At 37.2% G+C, this 23,184-nt stretch overlaps 1 protein-coding gene across 4 annotated transcripts in view; it reads left to right on the top strand.

Moving 5' to 3' along the window:
- The first annotated feature begins 2,693 nt into the window (after positions 1-2,693).
- Positions 2,694-23,184, top strand: part of LOC134208681 (ribosomal protein S6 kinase beta-2) — a 172,685-nt gene continuing 152,194 nt past the window's right edge. The window contains exons 1-2 of one of the 4 annotated variants that reach the window (XM_062684477.1): positions 2,694-2,830; positions 4,233-4,737. In XM_062684477.1, the coding sequence (XP_062540461.1) occupies positions 4,657-4,737 (81 nt within the window). In that variant the 5' untranslated portion in view covers positions 2,694-2,830; positions 4,233-4,656. Of the gene's footprint in view, positions 2,918-4,020; positions 4,738-23,184 lie in introns of those variants that run through there. The other 3 variants (XM_062684475.1, XM_062684478.1, XM_062684476.1) reach the window with 3 other exon arrangements.

Below are 23,184 nucleotides of genomic sequence, written 5' to 3'. Positions count from 1 at the left end.
CCAGTATAAAACCAAAATGTTACTAGGGCAGATTGTGGCAAAAGTCGGAAGGATACAATGGGTAGGTCATGTTGTAAGAATGCCGGGCAGCAAGATGGGGTGTGAAGATGGTGTTCGCTTCTGATCCGGCAGGTACAAGAAGGTGGAGAGTGCAGCGAGAATGGGAGATGCGCTTCGAACCGTGTTTTGTGGCATCAAATTCAGTGTTATCTTTTCTGCCTTCTTTTATGTGATGAACTTATTTAGTATAAGAAATCACAATAATAAAGAAACAAAAAAAATCTGCCTACTCTATGTCATGGGCTGTTCTTTGAGGCATTTTATGCCTAACGTCGTTATGCCTAGGGATCCTACATTCAGAGATATGCGAAAGTGGTCATCTTGAGAACTGCTAAAATCTGAGCCAAATGAACAATGGAAAAGATTTTTCTAAAAGTTTGATCGAATTTTTGGTTTTTCTTTCGCAACTAGAAGTAGTCTAGTTTATGCATTGTATTTTGTTCTTCCCTAGCAGCACACAAATTCCACATAGGTTACTGCAACTCATATGGGACCAGATTTAGTCACAATCAATCTGCTGCAACCAGTTTTGTCTGACTTGTGCTGCTCGGGTTTTGTACTGCACTTTTATTTGAGTGATAATGCACGGTTGAATGATGGACAGCATAATCGAAAAGTGTCATCAATTGCAAAGTCATGTACAAGCTATAACATTTAATGCTGCGGTAAGTGCTGGCAGCGTTTGTTTTTCGAACAGCGTTGCTAAATTGCCTGGAAAAGTATTCGTTCATCTCTTAATATAGGATCCCTAGTTATGCCTAACTGTTTAGATATAAACCAAATAAATAAAATTTAATGACTGAGTTTTTCTATGTTCCCTGATTGGACTGTTTTGCTTTTATGCCAATACTTAACATAAACACATATCCACTTTGATAAGAAAATTATTTTGAGCTTTTTAGTGGACTTAGACTTAGTCGAGTCAAGTACGAGACACTGAAGACGGCCTTACATTTGAGGTCGAAATACGTATCTGTCAAGATACAATTAAGTGGTGGAATTCAATGGGATTGTACTAACTCGTCTTATGACAAGTGACATATCCACTATTCTAGCCTCTGAGCAGTGGAAAGAAAGAGAAGATTTTACACCGTAGAAAGTGGTCCACAGTATTTTCTTCTGATTGTAGTCTAAAGGTAAGTATTGTGATCTTGGTATTTTTTAATAAAGTTGTAACCAAGATGAATACACCACTAGGTGTTCCAATCTGCCAAATTCACGATTCAGCCATCTTGGATTTCAGTATGGGAGAGCCAGCCGGTTTGTTTTCGTTTTGCACTGAAAATGAATTTTTCACCCCCGCCTTCTTCTCTTCCACAAACTTGGCAGATTGGAGCACCTAGTACTGTATTCATCTTGGTTGTAACCGTTTGAGTTTTTTCTGCAACATCGTGGGAGTTTAGCCCCACTCTCGCTTGTGTGAGACCACTCGTTTATTAATTTGCCTGACTTTATTGAGATGATTTTTCAGAGGAATTTTTTTACCGATTGCTGGCTAGTAGTGGCTACCTGTTCAAAATTACATCCCAAGTCTATGGAAAACTAAACTCTATCACTTTATTAGTCCTTGTTACCCCTTGCACTCGCTCGCTAAGTTCCAAACGTTATTATTATCCGAGCATTGCAAGGAAATTTTCGCTGTTTGTACATAATGCAAACACTATCGCATAACATAACATAATGCAAACACTATCGCATAATATAACATAATGCAAACACTAAACTAGTTTCAGCAGCTGCGGAAAGTAAATTTAGTCTCTAATAAACTATTTAGTGTTAATTTAGTCTTCAATAGCCTATTCAGTGAATTTAGTCCTTACTTCTCTACTGATTTGAATATGTGATTGAAATCTTAAATTATTTTTATATTCTTCTGTTAGATTGCATTTTATTTCATTTCTCTCGCTCTTCTCTCGATGCCAACAAATTCAAGCAGGCTTTCAAAACTGCATAAGCTTATCAAACTTTTAGAGTGCTTTGAGAATAGGTCGTATGTGCAAAAGAGAGACTCTTTTTGCTTAGGCTAAAATAGGTCAACGTTCAGGAACACCAAATTCTACGAAATAGAAAATGTCAAGAAGTTCCAGACCTTCACATTGCGTTAAAAAGTTAATACTACAATTTGAAACTGCTGTTCGGGTGATATTGACCCGAACACGTCAGGAAGGTTAAAGCAACCTAAATATTGAATAACGAAAATAATGTCGTCATTCGCAATCTGTAATTCCTTAATGCAAGCTAGACTGGTGTGTATTTTCAATTCATTTCTTTTTTCACCTAATATTTTGTCAAATTTATGCGTCAGTTCACCCCACTGTGTCTCGAGTTACAATAATATTTTGCTAAAAATAGCACCATTCAAAGTCCCGTTTGTTCCTCCTCGCTTCCGGTTCAACACAATAGAGAAGGTGCATTTTCCCGTTGCTCATTGTTCCATTCATGTACAGGATGACATCGGCTCGGTGCCTCTGCAAATGTGGTGGTGCACGAGAGATACGCTACGGTGTTGCGAGCGGAGCGACGCCTCTTCGGCTTTGGGACTGTGTGCGTCCAAGTACTATATCGTCATTCGCAATCGTAATTCGTAATCGTAGTAAAAATTCGTCATCGCTCTGCTGCGACGGAGAAACACTTGGCGAAATAATTTCATTGATTAGACGATGGTTATACTTGGTTCGCGTTGTGCGCGTTTACTTGTTCCTCCTCGATCAGTGGAAAATTTCATTTCAATCAATTGCTGCTGGCTGCCAAAAGGAAATATTTATTGCCCGTAAATAGGAAGAGTGCGATCGGTCGGCCCTAGGGTTTGATTGTGGCAAAGCGTTTTGGATTACTGGTGGTGCGGTCATAAACAAAGGTGAAACTGGTGCGATGTGCGTTTTTGGCTATTGATATGCTTATTTGATGATGGTTCAAAAGTTGTAGAAAAGCAAGTGCATTCAGAAAGACGGCGTTTCTTCCAAAGCAAACACGCGGTTTCTGTATTATCCATTGTGGTTAGATAGATAGGAAAAAGGTTAACAAGTCCGCGGCATAGTTCTATTCAACAGACACAATACAGCAGAAAGAGTGCTTGATTATTACAAAAATACAAGAATTCGCAATGATACGTAATAAAATCTAAACAAACTGCGCTTCAATGTTAATCTGATTAATCACCAAAAGGACGTTATCGTGATGTAGTAATGGTGAATATTTAACTGGTGAATATTATTGATTTTGAATTCTATTTCGAAGAATAATAAACTGAATAAAAAACAATTAGCGATTTAAGGAGAACTTTGATAATACATTTATCTTATCATTTCTTTGACTGATTTTTAATCTGGGCCAGAATTTAGTACCAACCCCACCGCAATTCGTTTTAACGTCTTCGGAGAGTGTGATGTCGTCTAGATGATCGGTGGTAGAATAATAATAAAGAGATTGTAAAACATGTGGTGTCATTGCAAAAGATTCCAACATTATTCGCTTTTGTAAATTTAGTGTATCAAATCCCACAAACTATCGGTCTGATTTTAACGTATATACTAAGTCAAGATGAAAACTGGTTTCCTTTTTGAATAAGCCGCTAAAAACCAGCTGAAATTTGGAAAGGTCGACATCCAAAATTAGATTTAACGGAATGGGAAAAAGTTAACTTCGTTTGTTGTTTTTTTTTTTCTGAATTTCAAGTCAGTTTAATTTTTGTGAAGATACCTATATAAATTAGTTTTTGTTATACTAGACACACTGTGTACGAAAATTCCCGAATGCGTAAGCTCGCTTGTATGGGTTCACCGTGCAATGTGATCGATGTATCGCTCTCTTTTTTTGCCATGTACTTTTCTAAACACACAGCTACAATGCTGCCCTACTCCCGCTTCCTTTTTCTTTTCACGAGCACTGTGGGTGCTTGTGTGCGTGTGTTTGCGCGATCACTCCGCAAGCAGACGAGCGACGTCGGCTGGCTGACAGAAGACAGAACGTTTTTGACAAACAACGCAGGAAGAACGAAAACAGGACGACGAATTTCACCACAAACAAACCGCGCCATTATTAAAAACAGGACGTTTTTGTGCTTTTTCGTTTAGTTATCCCTATTTGGATTGAAATTGTTGTTACAATTTGAGTTAGGAGCAGTAGTATTACAGGTGTGCACTAACGGCATTTATTTTGATATCAATCTGCAGGATATTCCCGTGAGAGGTGTTTATGTGCAAAATAGCCGAGAAAAAATTTATCAGTAAAACTTGTTTTCATTGGCTGCTGGAAAACCCCGCAGAGCTCCTAGTGTTGTGTGAATTCCGGGTATTTTCCCTTTGTCGCAAGGGTCGCAAGTGCTTCGAAGCAGGTATTGCCGAAGGAATGTGAAACTGCGAAGCGATTAATGGAAGTTAAGTGTTGAGTTATTTTTTTGGTTCTACATTTTGAAACGCATATACGTCGTGCAGATTCACGAAAACAAGTGTGAAAGCGAAATCAGTGGACGGAAAGAATAAAGTGGCAAGAAATAGAAATAAAATACGCCTTCAGGAATCAATTGAGGCAAGAAATACGGAATAAATCCTGCGTACGGACGGAAGCAAATAGAACAACACAAAAACCTACGCCAAAATGGCTGGTGTATTCGATTTGGAGCTGCACGATGAGGACAATATTCGTGACTCAGACGATGATGTGATCGAGGTCGATGATGTAAGTACTAACACTTTGGGTGGCATATCTCTCGAAAAACATTAAGAATTGGTTCATCGTTTCGGGTGCTAGCTATTAAATAAATTAAATAATTTTACCTACCAGCTTTTTACACTTCAAGCTTGGTTTTGCATCGCCATTGATAATGCAGAAAAACAATAACTTCCATGTTGTGCGTTGCATAGTGTTGCCTCTTGTTCTGCGAAACCTGCTTGAAATGGAAACAAATTACAAAAGACGTGTCAAATAGACTTGAACTAGATTTGACATAATAATTTGCTATACCGAACAAGAAATTTTCTATTTTGATAAATCGTAGAAAACCTTACAATAATAGAACAAAACAAGCTAGTATTCCCCACGTATTTTTTCATGTTTGGTGAGGTGCCCTCAGTGAAGGTAACATGATTGCAAAATGGAGATGTTTCATTCATGCTCAAAGTCTCGATTCATATTTGCTACAATCGTAATTTGGTCTTCTAGCTCAAAATGACTTGAATTTTTTTATCAATGATAGAAATATATTGTTTACGATTACTCAATTCAATGTTTACGACTATGCTCAATTCAGCTGGAAATAATTATAATAACATATTTTCAAATATAAACAACATTCTAATTTTTGACGTATCGTATAGGACTACGTCTGTGTTTTCTATATTGAGGTACATTTTGCGATTGCAAAAATCGAAGAGCTTCACTAAAATATGGTAGACTTTGCACGTTAATACCTCAGCCGGTTTTCGACAAATTTTCTTTTTTCTTGGTCATTGTGACTTCTTTAATGTGACTACATATGTCGCTATGTCGTAAAACCAATCTATTTATTGTATTTATCGATTAGGTAGTTTTGGAAACATTAAATTTTGGCAACAACACCATTCGATATTGGCAAAACAGTTATTTCTCGGGTACTTATTCAAAAGGACGTAAATGATTTTGTACGATGATTAAAAATTTCCACCTAAGTGATAGCACTTCCATGCAAACCATCACCACAGCTAGATAGGGCGAGGCTTCGACTACCAGTTCGTGGTGTTGGTTTGCGTGAAAGTATCATCAGATTGGACACATCGACGTATGAATCTTTGTCACATACGTCAAAGAGTCACATACGTCCTTTCCAATAAGTACCCGATATTTGTTGAATTTTAATTCAATCGCGTAAATCTCATCCGTGTAAAAAAATGTTTAGATTACAAAAACATTGTTACAAAAAAATTCTTAAAAAATCGCGTGAAAAATATTTTTTAAGAAAAACGCCTAAATTTAAAAATTAGTAACTGTCACAGCGTGTCCACTGTATCATAATAAATGAAGAAAAGTGATATATGAGAAAATAAAAACCATTTCAAGCATAATTTTTCATAACGACGTATGTAACAAATATGAGGATTCGAGAAATCCTTTGCTGAAAGTTGGCAAAACTTTTTCTAAAACTGTTTTAAAACTAAATCTTTTTTCAATACTTTTTTCCACTGGCATGCATCATTACAAGACACGTAATAAGCGTGCTTCACAGTAAAGCTCAGTTCATTCAAATTCATTGTGAAAAACGATAAAATTATACATACACCGGTATGCTACACGTACGTCGGTGTACATTGGTCGGTTTTCCATAGTGCACGATTGACGCAACTGCAGTTTTGTTTTGTTTTGATTTTTTTTGTTACATAGGTCGCTCTTAGTTCCCATATGTTAAAGCGACGTATGTAACAGTGAGACTTCAAAAATAGAAATTTTTACATACGTCGATTCGCAAAAAGATTAAATTAAAGAATTTCAAGATCTGAAATCAGTAAAATCGATGCGTATTATATAAAGCCGCGTGTGATTGTCACGTTGTATTAAAAACCCCGTTTTGTTTACTTTTGTTACATACGTCGTTATGAAAAATTATGCTTGATTTGATTTGAGCAATATTCGATTTTGGCAACGAAAACATTCCGAACGTGTTGCCAAAATCGAATGATTGTGTATATTCAAGTTCAAAGCGAAATTCATTTTGATGTTTGATAGAGTACGTCTTTATTGACGAAATTTTCAGCCCAAGGCTGGTTCATCTCGATTTCCATAATATAGAAATTATGAAATTTCTAATTTTACATTCAACAGCTTCTCTGTTTGTGGTAGGCTTGGTTGCTGAAGTTTCTTTTCTAGTTCTATCTGTAGATAGCAGAATCTATAGATGAACGAAAGCATAGTTGAATTTTTTTTTGACCGTGTACCAAGCGCATATGACATCACATCCCTTAATATTTCATTGAAATCGTAACGCCATGATAGTTTGGAGAAAGCTCATCTATAGATACCACTATCTATAGTTCTATCCATTATTTTTTCAACTGCCAGTAACCAACGTAAGGAAAATAAAATATTTTTTTTTTAATAAGCGTTAGTGATGCCTTTTTAATGATTTATAAAAAATATGTATTTTGCCCGTAACTTTTGAACTTATGATCGGATTTAACCAATATTCAATATAAAACAATGGGAAAGGATTCTCTGTCGAATGCAAATTTTGTGAGCAAATCGGTTAAGGATAAGTGCCTAAAAAATAGTGTTTTTTTTGGCACTCACCTACCCTACACTATCTAAAATCCGTTTTTGGAGTGAATATATTTTCCTTGGTTCTATGACACTAACCCGAATGTCACTGCCCCGAATGTCACTACCCCGAATGCCAGTACCCCAAAAGTTCGCTATCCCGAATTTTCCACTACCCCGAATGACCACAACCGCGAATACCCCACTACCCAGAAAGGCCATTACCCAGAAAATCATATAAATATATCACGCAATAATTTTAATTATTACTTTGGGATATGCAAACAATTATCCTAATATTTGAGCGGGGAGCGCTCAGGATAATGCGAATGCCAAAGACCTTGCCAGAGACGGTGCTTATATAGAGTCCAGCGGAAAGAATGAAAGCAAATCTGGTTTCACGACCTTCACGAGAAATGTGTGAAGACATGATGTGACTTTCAGTATAAGCAATTATATCTTTTACTTTAATACGTGTTCTGTATATGGAACGGATATAAATATCTTCAGCATAACAAATAATGTTAATGCGCTAAATACAATACACGCACTTACCCGGGACACGGCGAGAGAGTAAATTACTTTTTTCTTTCAAATTATGCACTTGCCCGGAATAATATGGGAGAGTAAATGCCACCTTCTTGTAAAGCGTGCTTGCTCAGAATAATCCGAGGGATTGAATGCCTCCTAAAAGCACGCATCTGCCCGGAAAAACGAGGGAGAATGAATGACACCTTCTTTGAAAGCACGCGCTTGCCTGGAATAATGCGAAAGAATGATTTTCTCCTTCTTTTGAAGCACGCATCTGTCCGGAATAAGGCGGGAGAGTAAATGACACCCTTTAAAACACGTACTAGCCCAGAATAAAGAGGCCGGCACATATGATACGTTTGCGTTGCGTTTGGCGCATTTCTCATGGGGAAAGTGTCAAACGAAACGCAAACGAATTCTATGTGCGGGCCTCTCAATGCGAAACAGTGAAAGCCTCCTCCATTTAAAGCACGCATTTACCCAAACTAATGCGAAAGACTAAATGACTCCTTCTTTTAAAGCATCCGCTTCTCCGGAACACCACAGCACCATTCAACACTTCGAAGGGACTGCATGTTGACTCACCATAAAAACCATACGATTATGAAGTTTTGTACTAGAGTTTTCTGTTACTTGATTGCACCATCACCGGGAAAAATTGTGAATTGTCAAAACGTTGAACGATGCTAAATTAAATAAGAAGACATACTCAACTTATCTGCAACTTAATTTAAACAAACAAATAAATTTTGTAAGACGCATTGAAGCTACATGGTAAAAAATATGCAACATGATGATCTTGTTTCGTGTTTGCAACATAAAGTGCAGTATTCTTTGGTTATTTGTTTCCAAATGTAAAACACGTACTGCATTGCAATGTTAATGAAACATTGAACACAACTCGAACGTTTTTGACATCTTGATGTAACTTTTTCGTGCTTTGATGTTTTTTCAATGCCTTTAATGAAACTGAATAGAAACAAGGTGCTTTTTGGAAGATGTTGCGTGTGCTACTTGGGTTCGGGGTAACGGGTTACTCGGGGCAATAGCCTTTCGGGGTACTGGCGTTTGGGTTAGTGGCATTCGGGGCAGTGTCATAGAATCATTTTCCTTACATCTCGTGTACAAGAAAGTCATAACCAGCCTTTCCAGTACAATTTTTTTTGCGTTGAAAATTAATCTCATAGAGTAATTTGCACTATTTAGATAGGATCTTTTTAATTCTAAATGAACTTTTGTTTCGAGGAAATTAGTACTAAATATGCTAAAATACTTATTAATTACATATCGAAACTTGTGTCTCGTCTTATAGTCCTTTTCAAGAAATAAATATGTTTGGTCCTCCAATATTTTATTTTTTAAAATATTTTTTGTGTGGCTCACTCTCATCATGACACCCACTTTGATTAGTACTATACAATTTATCAAAATATATGAATACATTATCCTCCAAAATGCTTTACGCCTACGAAGTGGAATTATAAACACTTCAGAAGAAAGGGTCAAAACACATTTATCCTTAGATTTTATTTTAAATTTTGTCCACATTTTACAGCTGTTTAACAACGTGTACAGTACGAAAATATTTCCAAATGTATAGGTTACCCGTGGTTCCGGCGGTAAATTTTATTTGTTGTCTCCCGGTGCATATCGACCTGAACACAACTAATCTAACATTCTAGTAGAACTAGTGGTATATAGTTTCATTGATGTTTTCGGTCATTCGGGTGGGATAATTTGGTAGAAAAAAAAAGCAATGGGTAATGTTTTCACATAACCGCGAGTAGACGTAGGACTTGTATAAACGTAACGTATTTACTTTTAACTTTTGGATCTATGGAGTTTGATTATAGTTATAGGTATGCTGGGTAGAATTATTAATTTATTTACACCCGGTCTTTTTTTACACGGGTGGGTTTTAGTTTATTGCGAGCTTTAGCGTTGATGAAAAGGTGTCAGGCCGTTTGGCCGAACGGGTCGTTTAGTGGTATATATCTGCTTTTTTATATCTGCTTTTGTAAACAATGATTCAAACGACGATTTGACGAATCTGATAGCTCTCCCACGCAAACCAACGCCATCAACAGGTAGAGGAAACCTTCTGCTACCTATTGGTAGTGTTGGTTTGCGTGGGAGAGCCTTCAGATTTATCAAATCGTCGTTTGAATCTTTGTTTACAAAAGCAGATAAGTCGTTTTGAAAATTTTGTCTTGATTTATTCTTCTTCATCTACCACCGCTGCCATCGCTGCCTTAGCCATCATCGGCCGTGAACTACGAGCGATGCGATGGGCGATCGCATCTATCCCAACCGATACCACTGCATCCGACCATCATCAAGCACAGATTGACAAAAAATTGTGCCCTCTTCTTTCATGCATATTCGCAGACTCACCGGCAGCTCTCCCGCTGGCAACTGCATGCTGTGTAGGTAAACACAGCGAACGAACGAACGAAATGAAAAATGGGCGAGCAAAAAGCACGTCAGTACGCGCTGCTGTCACAAATTGTCATGACTTGCGCACGGCAGGCACTGCTTCTTTTATACACAAAAAAAACTTGCGGTGGACTCGAAGGCCCGTGCCTCACAGGATTCTGACGTCCGTGTTAGGAATGCACGGGATTAATAACAGATGAAATTTTTGATGGCTTCGAGAAGAATTAAATTTTTCAATAACTTATAGTTAATAATCTTAAGTTTCAATGAAATTGGCAAATTGCTGGAGATTATCCGAGTCGATTGATATATAAATCTTCAAAATCAATCGAAAAATGAAGGCGCTTGTTACGTTCGAAATCTTCCCTTTCAGCGTAACGCTCTTGATTTCTAAAAATCTAAATGACACCCAGTATAGTAAAGAAAGACGTAAGTCCTACGTCAAAACTCATTCCAGAGACTGAATTGAAAAAAGTGTTGTGTGGTGAACTACTAGTGCCAAGGTTCTTCTACTACTCTGGCCTATTACACTGAATTCTGTTGTTACACGTTTTTGCCTTTCTCGTACAACAAAGTTGTACCGAAAGGCTATATGATTGCTTTAAAAAAGAACTTTTGATAGAAGGCCCGGAGACCCATAGTGTTATATACCGATCAACTCAGCTCGACGAACTGAGGTGATGCCTGTATGTGTGTATGTATGTGTGTGTGTATGTGTGTATGTGTACAAATTTTGTAGACACACTTTTTGGAACTTAGCATTATCCGATTTACTCGCAACAAGTTGCATTCGACGGGGAATGCGGTCCCATTGTTTGCTATTGAAAATTGGCTCGATCGGACATTGCATTTTGGAATTATTGAAAAATCATTGTTTTTTCCCAAGGGTCCCACTTGGAAAAAAATCAAAACCAAAAAACAAATTTTTTTTCCCGAAAATGATGGCGATGCATTTTAACTAATGCAAAAACATTCAAAATGATCGAAAAAATGTGATCTATTCTCCTAAAGAGCTTTTTTGACCTTTCTAATGTGATTCTTTCAATATATTTTATAATGCACGAGAACGGCATCATCACTACTAGGTGGATTAATCTGTTTTTTTTTACACAATTTTAATTTACACGATTTTCTTAAAATTGCCCGATTTTTGATTTGCACGATTTTCACAAAGTTACGCGATTTTTAGAAAGTATAATATATTTTTTGTGCCTTATCAGATTGTAAAAAAAGAGAGGTACAAAGTATAGAATACGTTCATGGCATATTTCCATGGTCATCCAAGAAATCCCTGAAATCAGGCCTTAAGGTCTACACACGTAAAAATATGCCTATTGACCAGTTTAAAATATGCAACATGCCCTTTGTGGTACACATAATAAAATGCGTTTATGACATGGGGGTATGATCATCCAAGAATTCCCTGATGTCAGGCCTTGAGGTCTACTCACGTAACCAGAGATCTATTGACCAGTTTCAAATGTGGAATATGCGCTTTGTGGTACACTGAATAAAATGCGTTCATGACACGTGGGTATGGTCATCCAAGAGTTCCCCGAAAGTCTACACACGTAATCAGAGATCTATTGGCCAGTTTTAAATGTGGAACATGCCTTTTGTGGTACATAGAATAAATTGCGTTCATGTATACTGTGGGTATGGCCATCCAAGAATTCCCCGAAATCAGGCCTTAAGGTCTACACACGTAATCAGAGATCTATTGGCCAATTTTAAATGTAAGACATGCCCTTTGTGGTATACAGATTAGAATGCGTTCATGCCCTATTGCTATGGTCATCCAAGAATTTTCAGAAGTCAGGCATTTTTGTCTTCACGCGTAACCAGAGATCTATTGACTAGTTTTAAATATGGAACATGTCCTTTGTGGTACAACGAATAGAATGCGTTCATGAGATGTAGATATCCAATAATTTTCAAGTCAGGCCTTAAGGACACTCCTCATGGAGTCCAACTTTGGAAGTACTCGAGTTTTCAGGGGCACACCACACCAGCAAAACACAACTGTCATTTTTAATATTTCACGCATGCTGCAAAGCTGAAATATTAAAAATTGCTTCTTTATTGAGTGGAGTGCCCCTGAAAACGCGAGCACTTCCAAATTTGGACTCCATGAGGAGTGTCCTCTTCACGCGTAATCGGAGATCTATTGGCCAGTTTCAAATATGCAACATGCTCTTTATAGTACACATAATAGAATGCGTTCATGACGTGAGGGTATGGTCATCCAAGAGTTCAGGCCTTTATGTCTATAGCATATTGATTGATGACTAAGAACATCTGTAGCGAGCACATTCTATTCTATAATCCACAATGGGCATTTATTATATTCAAAACGGTCCGAATGATCTTTGGTAATGTGTAGACCCTAAGGCTTTAGTTCAGGGATTTCTCGGATGACTAAGAGCATCTGTTGTGAACAAATTTTATTCAATGTTCCACAAAGGGCATGTACCAAACGGTTCGAATGAACTTTGGTTAGGCGTTTAGACCCAAAGGCCTTACTTCAGGGATGACTAATAACATCTTTTGTGAACACATTCTATGCTATGTTCCACAAAGGGCATGTATCATATTCAAAACAGTCCGCATAGCCTTTGGTAATGTAAATAGACCTTAACGTAAGGTTATGTAAATAGACCTTAATAAATCATATGTACCACCATAATTGACAGAAGACCCTGTGCATCATATTTTCTTCCTGTGCATCCCTGTGCATCATAACTTTTCAAAAATATGCATTTTTTACAAGATTTCTCGAAAATACGCCAATTTTTACACAATTTCCCGAAAATACATGATTTTATTTTTGCTCGGACGCATCAATCGTGTAAAAAAAAGAATTCAGTGTAGTTCGTTGTTTGCATTCCACTAATAACGGAGTTATAATGCTAGTTGCACTAACTTCAACTAAATTATTGGAATTTGGTTATCATTTAGTATACATTACTGCAGTTAGCGCTTTAACTCCGTTATTAGAGGATCTAAAACAACGAATACAGTCGACTCTCTACATCTCGATGTTCTATATCTCGATATCTCTCCCTATGTCGATGATTTCCTCGGTCCCTTCAATTTACATACATTTTGGCTTTCTACATCTCGATAACCTCCCTATCTCAATATCTCTCTATCTCGATGTGTTCTGATAATATTTTGTTCAGGATTCACTCTCCTTATGTCGATGTGTTCAAATTTTTAGGCTACTAGACCATCTTTGGACAATAACAAACACATCAACAATGAGAAAAGACATTTGTTTTGTTGTCGTTTTTCATAGCAACGGGCTTTTTTGGATCTAGTACCCACTTCAATTTTCCTTCCATTCCTCGATCTCTCCCTATCTCGATGGTCCCATCAATATCGAGATGTGGAGAGGCGACTGTATTAGGCAGAGTAGTAGAAACGCCATTACAACGCCATTCAAGTCCACCATACAACACATTTTGCAATTAGCCTCTGGAATTAATTTTTGACAAATTACTAAACGATCGAACCCGAATCACTAAATAATCTAAAACACGCTTGCATACTCAACACTTACATGTTGATGGATTGTAGTCTGTATATTCATGAAATGAGAGGAAGAAGTGTAATCTGTTTTTAAATCCCTTAAAAGTAATTCGACTTTGCTAAAACGTGCTGGAAAAAAATGATGTGTTAGCTAAATACTGTCCATTCGTTTGAATGATAACTTATCAAGTGCTTTCTCGATTCTTCATGTTACTACGCTATTATCACTATTTTCTTGTTTTCCATTTTTTATTCTTCCAGTTATAGAGCGCCATTGTAATCAGTGGTGTACTGTAGTGGCCTTAGCATGTCAGCTAATCGAATGTTGACACACCCCATGAACCAAGAGTCCTTGAATCCTCTCGAATGATTTCCTATATTAAACTTGACCTTCTGACTGGTTATTTGTTTTTCTATTTTTAAACTTTAGTATGTTTCCAGAAATAGAAGTGTATAATGCCTCGGGCATTTATGTCTGCATCCAGGAAAAATATTGTAATGATATGCTGGGATACAGAAAAATGTAATCATCATGGGTATTCATATACTCTATATGAGCACACTGCATTACAAATCCGATGAATGATGGGGGCATCCAAACCGACCACGCCGTCGCCAACAAGTTTTTGATGCTTCTTCACTAGACTGAATAATGACTAATATGATTGCATTTTCTCGTCGCTGTTGTCCTTGGTCGCTGGCTGCCATGAAATGTTTTTTTCTCCCTATTTTCTCCCATATCCAAATAATGACAGTCGAGTCAGCTACCGCCCCCGATCGGCTCGGACGAATCACCCGAGGATTTTTTTTGGCACAAAATTGAAAACGGTTGAGTGATGCCGAGCACACCAGACTATATACAAGGGAAACTTCAACTGAGTAATAGTCTAGACCACCGATGATTCAAAGGAGCAAAATGCAATTTTTAGAAATTCATATAGAGTGGTACCAGTCGCCATTACATTGGCATGTCGCATCGTGGTAGCACTCCATCAGTATCCATGGTTGGTGCGTGATTCGAAACGGAAATTTTCATCATTTTTCAAGAGTACTGTTAGCGAATGGTTGTCGCCATTCGTAAGCAAGGGACGGCTTTGGCGTCGACAATGGTCAAAGAATAATAAACAGACTAGCATTCAGAGTTGCGTAGTCAAATTCAAAATTACATTTTATGATGTGTGTTTACGGCCAGATGGTGGAGAAATTGAGATGGAAGAAAATGTTATTTTCGAGATAGAAAATTCGTTGGATTTTGAACTACATATTCAACACTTCTTAGAATCTCTGTAAATAAAACTTGATTAGACTATTCGAAATACTGAACTTTCTTTAGGAACTCGCATATTTTGACTACATTTTAATTATTTTGGAATCGCTTTAGTGATAAGATTTTTATTGACTTCTTCGAACAACGAGCTTGTTCAAAACTTCAGAGTTTTCCGGATTTGAATAATTGTTTTAGAATTTAAATCTGAATCGTTACTAAATCTCTCGAATTTCAAAAACGATACTTGAGCTTATTTGTGTCTCACTGTAGTCTTTGTGACTGTTAACATTGATATTCCAAGATTTGCTTGTATTCTTGAGGAAGAAGAATACGTAATTATTAAATAATTAAATGTAGTCATATCACTTCATACAATTGTGTTTTCAAAAATTGCAAGGACATTCTCGCGAACCCCTGGTAAAATAAGGTAATTTTCTATTAACGATTCTAAGCTATTTTCAAATGTTTCAAATATATTTACCATTCAGACATTGTAGTTTCTCGATTTTTCAAGCGTTGTTATCTAAAGATATGCCGATATGCGTATATCTGATGTCCTCATAAATATTTTTGTGAGGTAAGAATTTTCAAACTATAGGTCGTACCCAACCAAGTACATGAGAATACATATGATATCGTTGAAAAAGATCAAGAAATGTTGAGACGCAGGGTGTAAGACCATTTTGTGCGTGTGTATAAACATCCGTGCTGTTATTTAATGAATTCTAGAATTTGCATCCTATTTTAAAACGCTATTAAATATTTCCTTTCGTTAATTGTATTTGAAAGCCTCCAAATATTTTCCCTTGATTGAGCATTTCGCGATCCAACGAAAGTATGAATGAAATCATCCAATAATACAAACATGAAACAACACTCGTACACACCGCAGGATCATCGGTCAACAATCCCGCCGCGCTCTGTGTCTGTAGAGTGTAGACAGCCGATCCACCAACCACATCCAGTCGAGTCAACGACCGCGTGGCCAAACACCCCTCGATTTTTTTTTGTATTTTCTGGAGTAACTACATTCAACCAGAATGCACGGGTAAGATGATGGTTCCGTGGTAGAGCAGTTACAACCGCCGCTCGGAGGTGGCCCAGGCAGGATGGATTGACTGGATAGACTCTCAGTTGCGGTTGAAAAATATGAAATTGAAGAGAAACAAACGATTTCAACCAACCGACACCGACAGACAACGCTCGTACGTTCGTTAGTCACACTCCTTCCCATCCCTACTAAGTAGACTGCATTATATTGGGAAAAGTCAGAATGGGCAGAGATTGCTCCGGTATCGTGTGTGATATCGCGCACGATATGTGTCTATGTTAGATGATAGGGGCTAACTCGACACCTTTCTTGTGGAATAAAGGTGTGCTCTGCAAAATTTAAAATGATGATATCGAAGAGCTGGAGAACATCGGGCGGTCGGTGTTCCTTCCAGCGTAACGATTCTTCTGGTTTGTTATTGTTTCTTTCGTCACCGCCGTCCGGTTAGTGACCGGAGCCGTACGCAGCCAACGAACAAACGCCAGGCAGGTGGTGTCAAGGAACTCTCCTTCATAACAACTTGCACGCACATTTCGCCGTATCATACGCCTTCGTGACTGGTTGGTGCTGGTTGGGCGTCATCATCAGTTCTTTCTGGTTTTGTTGTTTCCCGGATGACTGGTTCTTGGGCCGACTTCTGGTATTTAATACCGATCTCTCATCATCTGCTTGCCTCGTTCAGACAGATCGGGAGGCCGTTCGGTCAGTGCCTCTCATCATCGGTTTGCTTCACCTTTTAAGGCTTAATCTTAATGTCCATTCATTTGTTGTTATTGTTGCGAATTTCGTATTCCTACGCCGTTCTTGATGATGACGGTGAGGCGACGATGAGTGCTCTTACTTTCGATATGAATGTTTCCGTTCGGTCGTTGAATTGGTACCAACGTGTGTTTTGTGTTGCGTTCGTAATATCAGGAGCTCTCGTTCGATATTGGTACACGCAAAACACGCAAGCGGCGATGTGTTTTCAAGCGTTGTAGAATTTCTACTTGGAAATAAGAAGTAGAATGGGGATCATTGCCCTCATTGCCAAATGATTACAGGTGTGTGAGCTGACGGCGACAAGGTACGATGACCGAGTCAGGTTATTGGCTGTATTTGTAACGATTTCCACGGAACGAATACAAACGGCCGCACGTGAAATTGAGATCATGTAATGTTATGTTTCAAAGTTGTATGGTCGAATCAATATTGTAGCTTTTATTTGTGATCCTCGATTTTTCAAGGGCTCTGCAAACTTTTATAGTGTTTAAAGCAAAATAGTAATGGACAGTTAAAGTCCGATCTTTTGTCTGCGCGCAGTTCAATTTAGACGCTCTATCTATTAAAAAGCCAAATTGGTTTTAATTGACTGTGATAAGTTCGATGTTTGTATTAGATCGGTAAAATCAACTCGCAAATATCGGTCGCACATTATTACATAGTTGCTGCGTTAACGGTTTTTGGAAAATATCAGAGTCAGAAGGACAAAGGTCGCACCTGCAGTTGTAGAACTTCAGTGTTCTAATAATCAACATTCCATTTGAGCTAATTTTTTTTTCTGATTATGTTCTTATTATTTATATTGTTTATTGAATATATGTATTTCGTTTTAATTGGATTGAACACAGCGTTGAAATCGAATTTATTTTATCAATTTACTTAAATTAATATTTTTTAATAATACATTTTAGTGAAAAAATGTAATAGATCATTATAGTGTTCTTCATTATAGAGCTAAGCTTTCAATTGCAAATAATTCTAGGGTTAATTGTTCCAATATGTATCTCAATACAATGGAATCGCTTTTTACGCGGATAGATTTTATCAATTTCTTGGTCTCATCAACTTCCACAGTCTTTTGAATACCCCTGATTTTTATTCGTTTTTTTGTCGATGTTTTCGTGGGGCGAACCCAAAGTTTTAATCAATCCAAAGGCCAAAAATTACAAAAAACAAATCGTGTAAAAAGCGATCCCAGTGTATTAGACAATTCATGTATTTCATTACAAATATATTATCTGTTATGAATATATATGGTGAGACCTCAGATAGTCTAATTGGCAAAGGCATTGCATTACTAAGCCTGGGGTGGAGTGGGTTCGGTTCCAGGTATCACAAATTAATACAAATTATACAATTATACAAATTAACATGTTTTCAGAAGTCAAAAACTATCACAAAAATACTTAATTAATTGAATGAAGGTTAGCCTAAAAGTTGATATGAATAATAATTTATATTACTTTCTGAGCAGGGGGAAATATCTCATATCTTTACATTAAATTACCTCTTCAACAAATTTAGATCTACGAATTGAATGCACAATATAAGCAGCCCCTTGAAACGGCTGTCTTCTGCATACAATGCGATTGGTGCCAAACTTGGTGTTCGTCTGTTAGTTGTGGCCTCAAGCCCTGAACACAGTGACGCACGCGATTATTTCGCTCGCGGGCAGGTTTAATTCAAATTATTAATTATACGTTTTTCTTTGTTTTTACTTGATTCAATTATATAATGCAATGTAATAACGCTATTGAATTATCTGCCTTAGAATTCAAATTTCAATGCTTAGAATAATCGCTTTGTAAATAAGGTTTTATAATCGCACAAATAAACAATTTTATGCAAAGTTAAAAAAAAAAATCTTGACAAAGCATTTCCTGGAACACACAGGACATTATCCGACAGAATGAACTTTCCTCTATCAGATCAGAAAATTAGTTTTGGAGAAAAGCGCTTGCATTCTACGGAATCCATAAAACAATGTTTGTTTACAAAAAAAGTTACGCCTAAATCGCAAATCAGTCCCAAATTATTTCTAGAACTGATTCGTACATTTCAGATAGGGTAAACAACTTGATTTGGACCCTCCTTGCGATATTTTCACGATTTCAGAACTTAAATCAATGCCGCTGCTAATATCCTTACTGATTTCAAGTAAACAAGATTGTTCTGCATTTGTTTGACTAGTTTCCTGCGCCAAAATAACGATATTTAGATGAAATTATACTTAAATCAACTTGTTCAAACAGGCAAACTGAAAATCTCAGAAAGCACATAATAAGTTCGAGTCTTTATTTGTGAATTCAAAACGAAGAATTCATCTCATTTAAGCATGCTAATCGGAGGATAATACTTTGCTTTGGCTTAATATATTTTCAGCGATTTATCAACAACCGGTGCCCATTTTGAATTTCTATTTCATAAATAAGACTTCAATCTATGAAATGGTGTGATCTCTGTTTGTGTCAAACGTGTTATTTCATAGATATGAGCAGATGTTTCACAATGGTCGGGCTCCATACTAAGGGACGGTCAAAACTACCAAAACATGATTTCGCAGATTGTATACTTTTTTTGATCTTATTAAAAATTCAAAGGTGCAGTCCAATCGGGCTGTACGCAAAGGTGATGTTGAACTACGTAGCTGTATGTAATGTGCAGGTTTTCGACTTTTATGTTTGATGAGACCAAAGCACGCGTTTTTCAAGCCCAGGGTGAATCTGTTTTCGTGGTTTATCCTGTGTTCCTGAGATTGAGTGAGCATTACCCTGTATAGAATTTTTTGAATCAACATTTGAAAAGGATGATAAAACTAAAATTTTCAAATAATCGAAGATGGACAACACTCTCGAGCGATCACATATCCAAATTATCAATTGGTAAAAACTCGTCGAGAGTAAGAATCGTTCAATAATTGTATCTCGATTCGAAGCATTGTTAAATACTACTTTTGAATTTATTTTCCTACATAACACCAAAACACAATGCCAAACATCCGATTGATCTTCATTATTAACATTAAATTGGTACGGGAACTGTCCCGGTCTCCATCTCATCCATTGAACATATATTCATCTCATCGCGAAACAATGAAATACAGCACAAATTTTGTCGCTTCTTTTTGTTAACATGCGTGCTCACTGTTGAAAAAAGCACAAAAATAAGCAAATCCATTGCTTTGTTTTTGATAGTATGAATATTAGAATTTCTGTATGAAAGAAGTCAGAGATGACGCGACAAAGAAGTTTGACAGTTTATTTATAATAATAATCATTCCTTCACGTAAGTTGCGTCGGACACCTAGGAATCAGCAAAAACGAACCGAAGAAAGTTTTCCAGAACGCATCCACTGCAGCAGCGAAGAAGATTCCGAGCCCCTCTACTGGCATCAATAGACGTACGCGAGAAGCTGCCATCAAACGCCTCCAAGCTTTTGAGAGAAAACGCGCGTGTTAGTTAACAGAAACGAACTGCACCAGCTAAAAGTCCTGTAAGTTGCATTAATCTGTCGTCTATGCTGGCTTGAGATCTCCAGTTACCCTTGCGAACAAAGGCGAAGTATCCGGAGATGGCGAGATCGATTCTCGATCCGGTCTAGGATATTTTCGAGTAGGAAACAATCTTGACACCCTGGGCATAAAGTATTATCAATTCAGTCGAAAACCGAATTATAGCCGCTAACAAAATTGGATTCTTCTCATAATCCATACGTTAAACATAACTTAGGAAGTGGTGCGCTGTTTTCATTTGGTGATGCGCTATACAGCACACCATTTCCCAAATTAGGTTTAACGTATGGATTGTGAGAAAAATCCAACTTCGTTAGCGGCTATAATTCGGTTTTCTGCTGAATTAATAATTCATCCATTGTATTTGGCACACAAGATACATACTAATGTAATGGCGGGCATATAAAACTTTCAATTAATAAATAAAATAAATGTTAATAGGTTACTAAGTTAAAAAGTAGGCCAGGGTTCCAGGTTTCAGTTGGAATGTAGTGCTATGGAAGAAGAAGATTGCGATGTACTTACGAGAATGACGGATTCACCGAAACCGATTGCTAAACTCTTAGCAAGTTGTCAATAGTAAATAATCAAACATAAATATTGCAACACACTAGAGTCGCTTTTCATGCGGAGGATATGGGCCGCGTAAAACCCTAAATATGTCTAAATCAACCGTGTAAATCCCGTAATTCGAGTGTAAAAGAACGCATAAAAAGCGATTCGTGTATAAAACCGCGTAAAAAACGACTTGGGTGTACAGCGGATATGAAGCGTTGTACCTCTAAACCATTTTTTAGAATTTTTGGCTGTTCTACAGAAATGCTCCAGTTGTAAAAATCTTTCAGGCTTGAGCACCATCACTTTTCGAACATAGTGTTATTTTGGGACACCCTAATGCGTACTCGTGCCCACCAGTTCCTCCGTATAATGTTCACCTTATTGAACGTATATAAATTAATGGAATACTAGTTTCGAAAACACAATTATTTTCAAAAAAATAACCAGAAAATGATCTAACCTCATCCGTTGTTGTTTATTCAAATCGAGTACAATTTAACATGACAATAGTTGGCCAGAGTACCTGTCAAACTGATGCAGTGTTGCTAGTTTATCTTTTGTTATAACTTCCAAAAATAAATAGTTTAAACTAGAGGCCTTGATAAGAGAAACGCGGATTGGCATGTGCCGCCAATCGAACCGTCAAAAAACAGCAGCCAATCGAGCAAGAGACCTGTCAAGCAGCCAAAACATCGGCTCAAATACTGAAAACGGCTAAATTCGATTTAATACCATTTATGAATAAACAAATTTTGAAAGCATTTTTCTTGTTATCAATAATATATGCAAATCAATGACAGATTATGAAATGCAATTGCTTCGTTTATTGTATTCTATTGTGATATGTTGTGAACACATTGCAAAGCGGTATGTAAAATTTTACTTGGAAAAATCATTTCTTCCTTGTCATGTGTTGTTCTTTATTGAAGATGATTGGTTGCAGTGTTGGCAGAGTTACATTTTCTATCCGCGTTTCTCTTATCAAGGCCTCTAGTTTAAACTACGACAATGATCTGAATAGGGAGATTCTGAGTCAGCCAAGGATTGGAAAAAATGAATACAGTTAAATCCAGATTTTAACATCCCCTGGTGAATTTTGGGGTGATAAAATAGGGAATGTGACAAAATCGGATTTTTTTAATTTTCGATTTTTAATTTTTTTTTGTCCAATATGAAGCAGTTAAAAAGGCAAAAGACGTAAACGGTAACCTTAATTTTATGTCGAAAAGGCTTAAAAATCCTTGACAAATACTTAAAAATTATTCATAATATTGTGTCGCCAGCACTAAATTGAATTCCGACTTCTGATGTTTTACTTCCGAACCTACTTCCGACATCATGAACGTCGAAACAAAATTTTATCGACTTCAAAACTTCAATTTGGTGCCAGCAACGTTGTCAGCGACAAAGCAAGCTCGATTTTGTGACAGATAAAACCGTGAAGTGCTGCATTCTTATTTTTTCCGTGTGAATCTCGTCGGAAGTGGGCCTTGCTGCCAGTTCTACAGCGTCTTACAAACAGTTTTGGTCTAAATGCACAATAAACCGCAGGCGGTGAAAGTTATTTCATAGATAGCATTGTTGTTTGCGGTATTATTCACGTGAATAAAAAGAACGATTGAAATTTTCAAAAAAATTTGGGATGACGAAATCGGGTCGAAAACGTGATAAAATCGGGGGTAGACAAATCGGAGAATGTATTACAAAATGTGTTTAATCTGGAACATCCTTAATTATGCAAAGATCTGAAAATCTGCAAAATCAATCTCAACGATGTATTTGAGCTTATTACTTTTAAAGGGAGGTTCCGGTAATTGTTGACCCAAATGTGGGATTTTTTGTTACAGATCTGATAAGTCTTGGATTTCATTTTTGACGTAGGGCTACGTCTGTGTTTTCTATACCGAGATACACTTTACGATTGCGAAAAGCGTCGCTAAAATATGATACACTTTGAATGTTAATGTCTTAGCCGTTTCTCGGTGGACTTTGAATTTTTTTTTGCCATTCGATCAATGAATTGTCAACGCTCCTATAGAGCCTTCTAAAAATATTGATTTTAATCATTATTATCCACAAAAAGTTTAGAAACAGGTTAACAGGTCCCAAGCACAGATATAAAAAAGTGGTTAAAATTGTCAGTTCGGACAAGATTTCGCGCAGAGCGGACATAGCAGCGTTTCCATGAAGGCGACGGTAGCGGTCACGACCGAATATCATCAGTATTGGTGGCGGCAAGAAAAAGTTTTGCC

Source organism: Armigeres subalbatus, chromosome 2 (assembly GCF_024139115.2).
Source record: "Armigeres subalbatus isolate Guangzhou_Male chromosome 2, GZ_Asu_2, whole genome shotgun sequence".
Classification (NCBI taxonomy): domain Eukaryota; kingdom Metazoa; phylum Arthropoda; class Insecta; order Diptera; family Culicidae; genus Armigeres; species Armigeres subalbatus.
The sequence above is the reverse complement of the archived record's forward strand: the minus strand, read 5'-3'. Positions and strand labels throughout refer to the sequence as shown.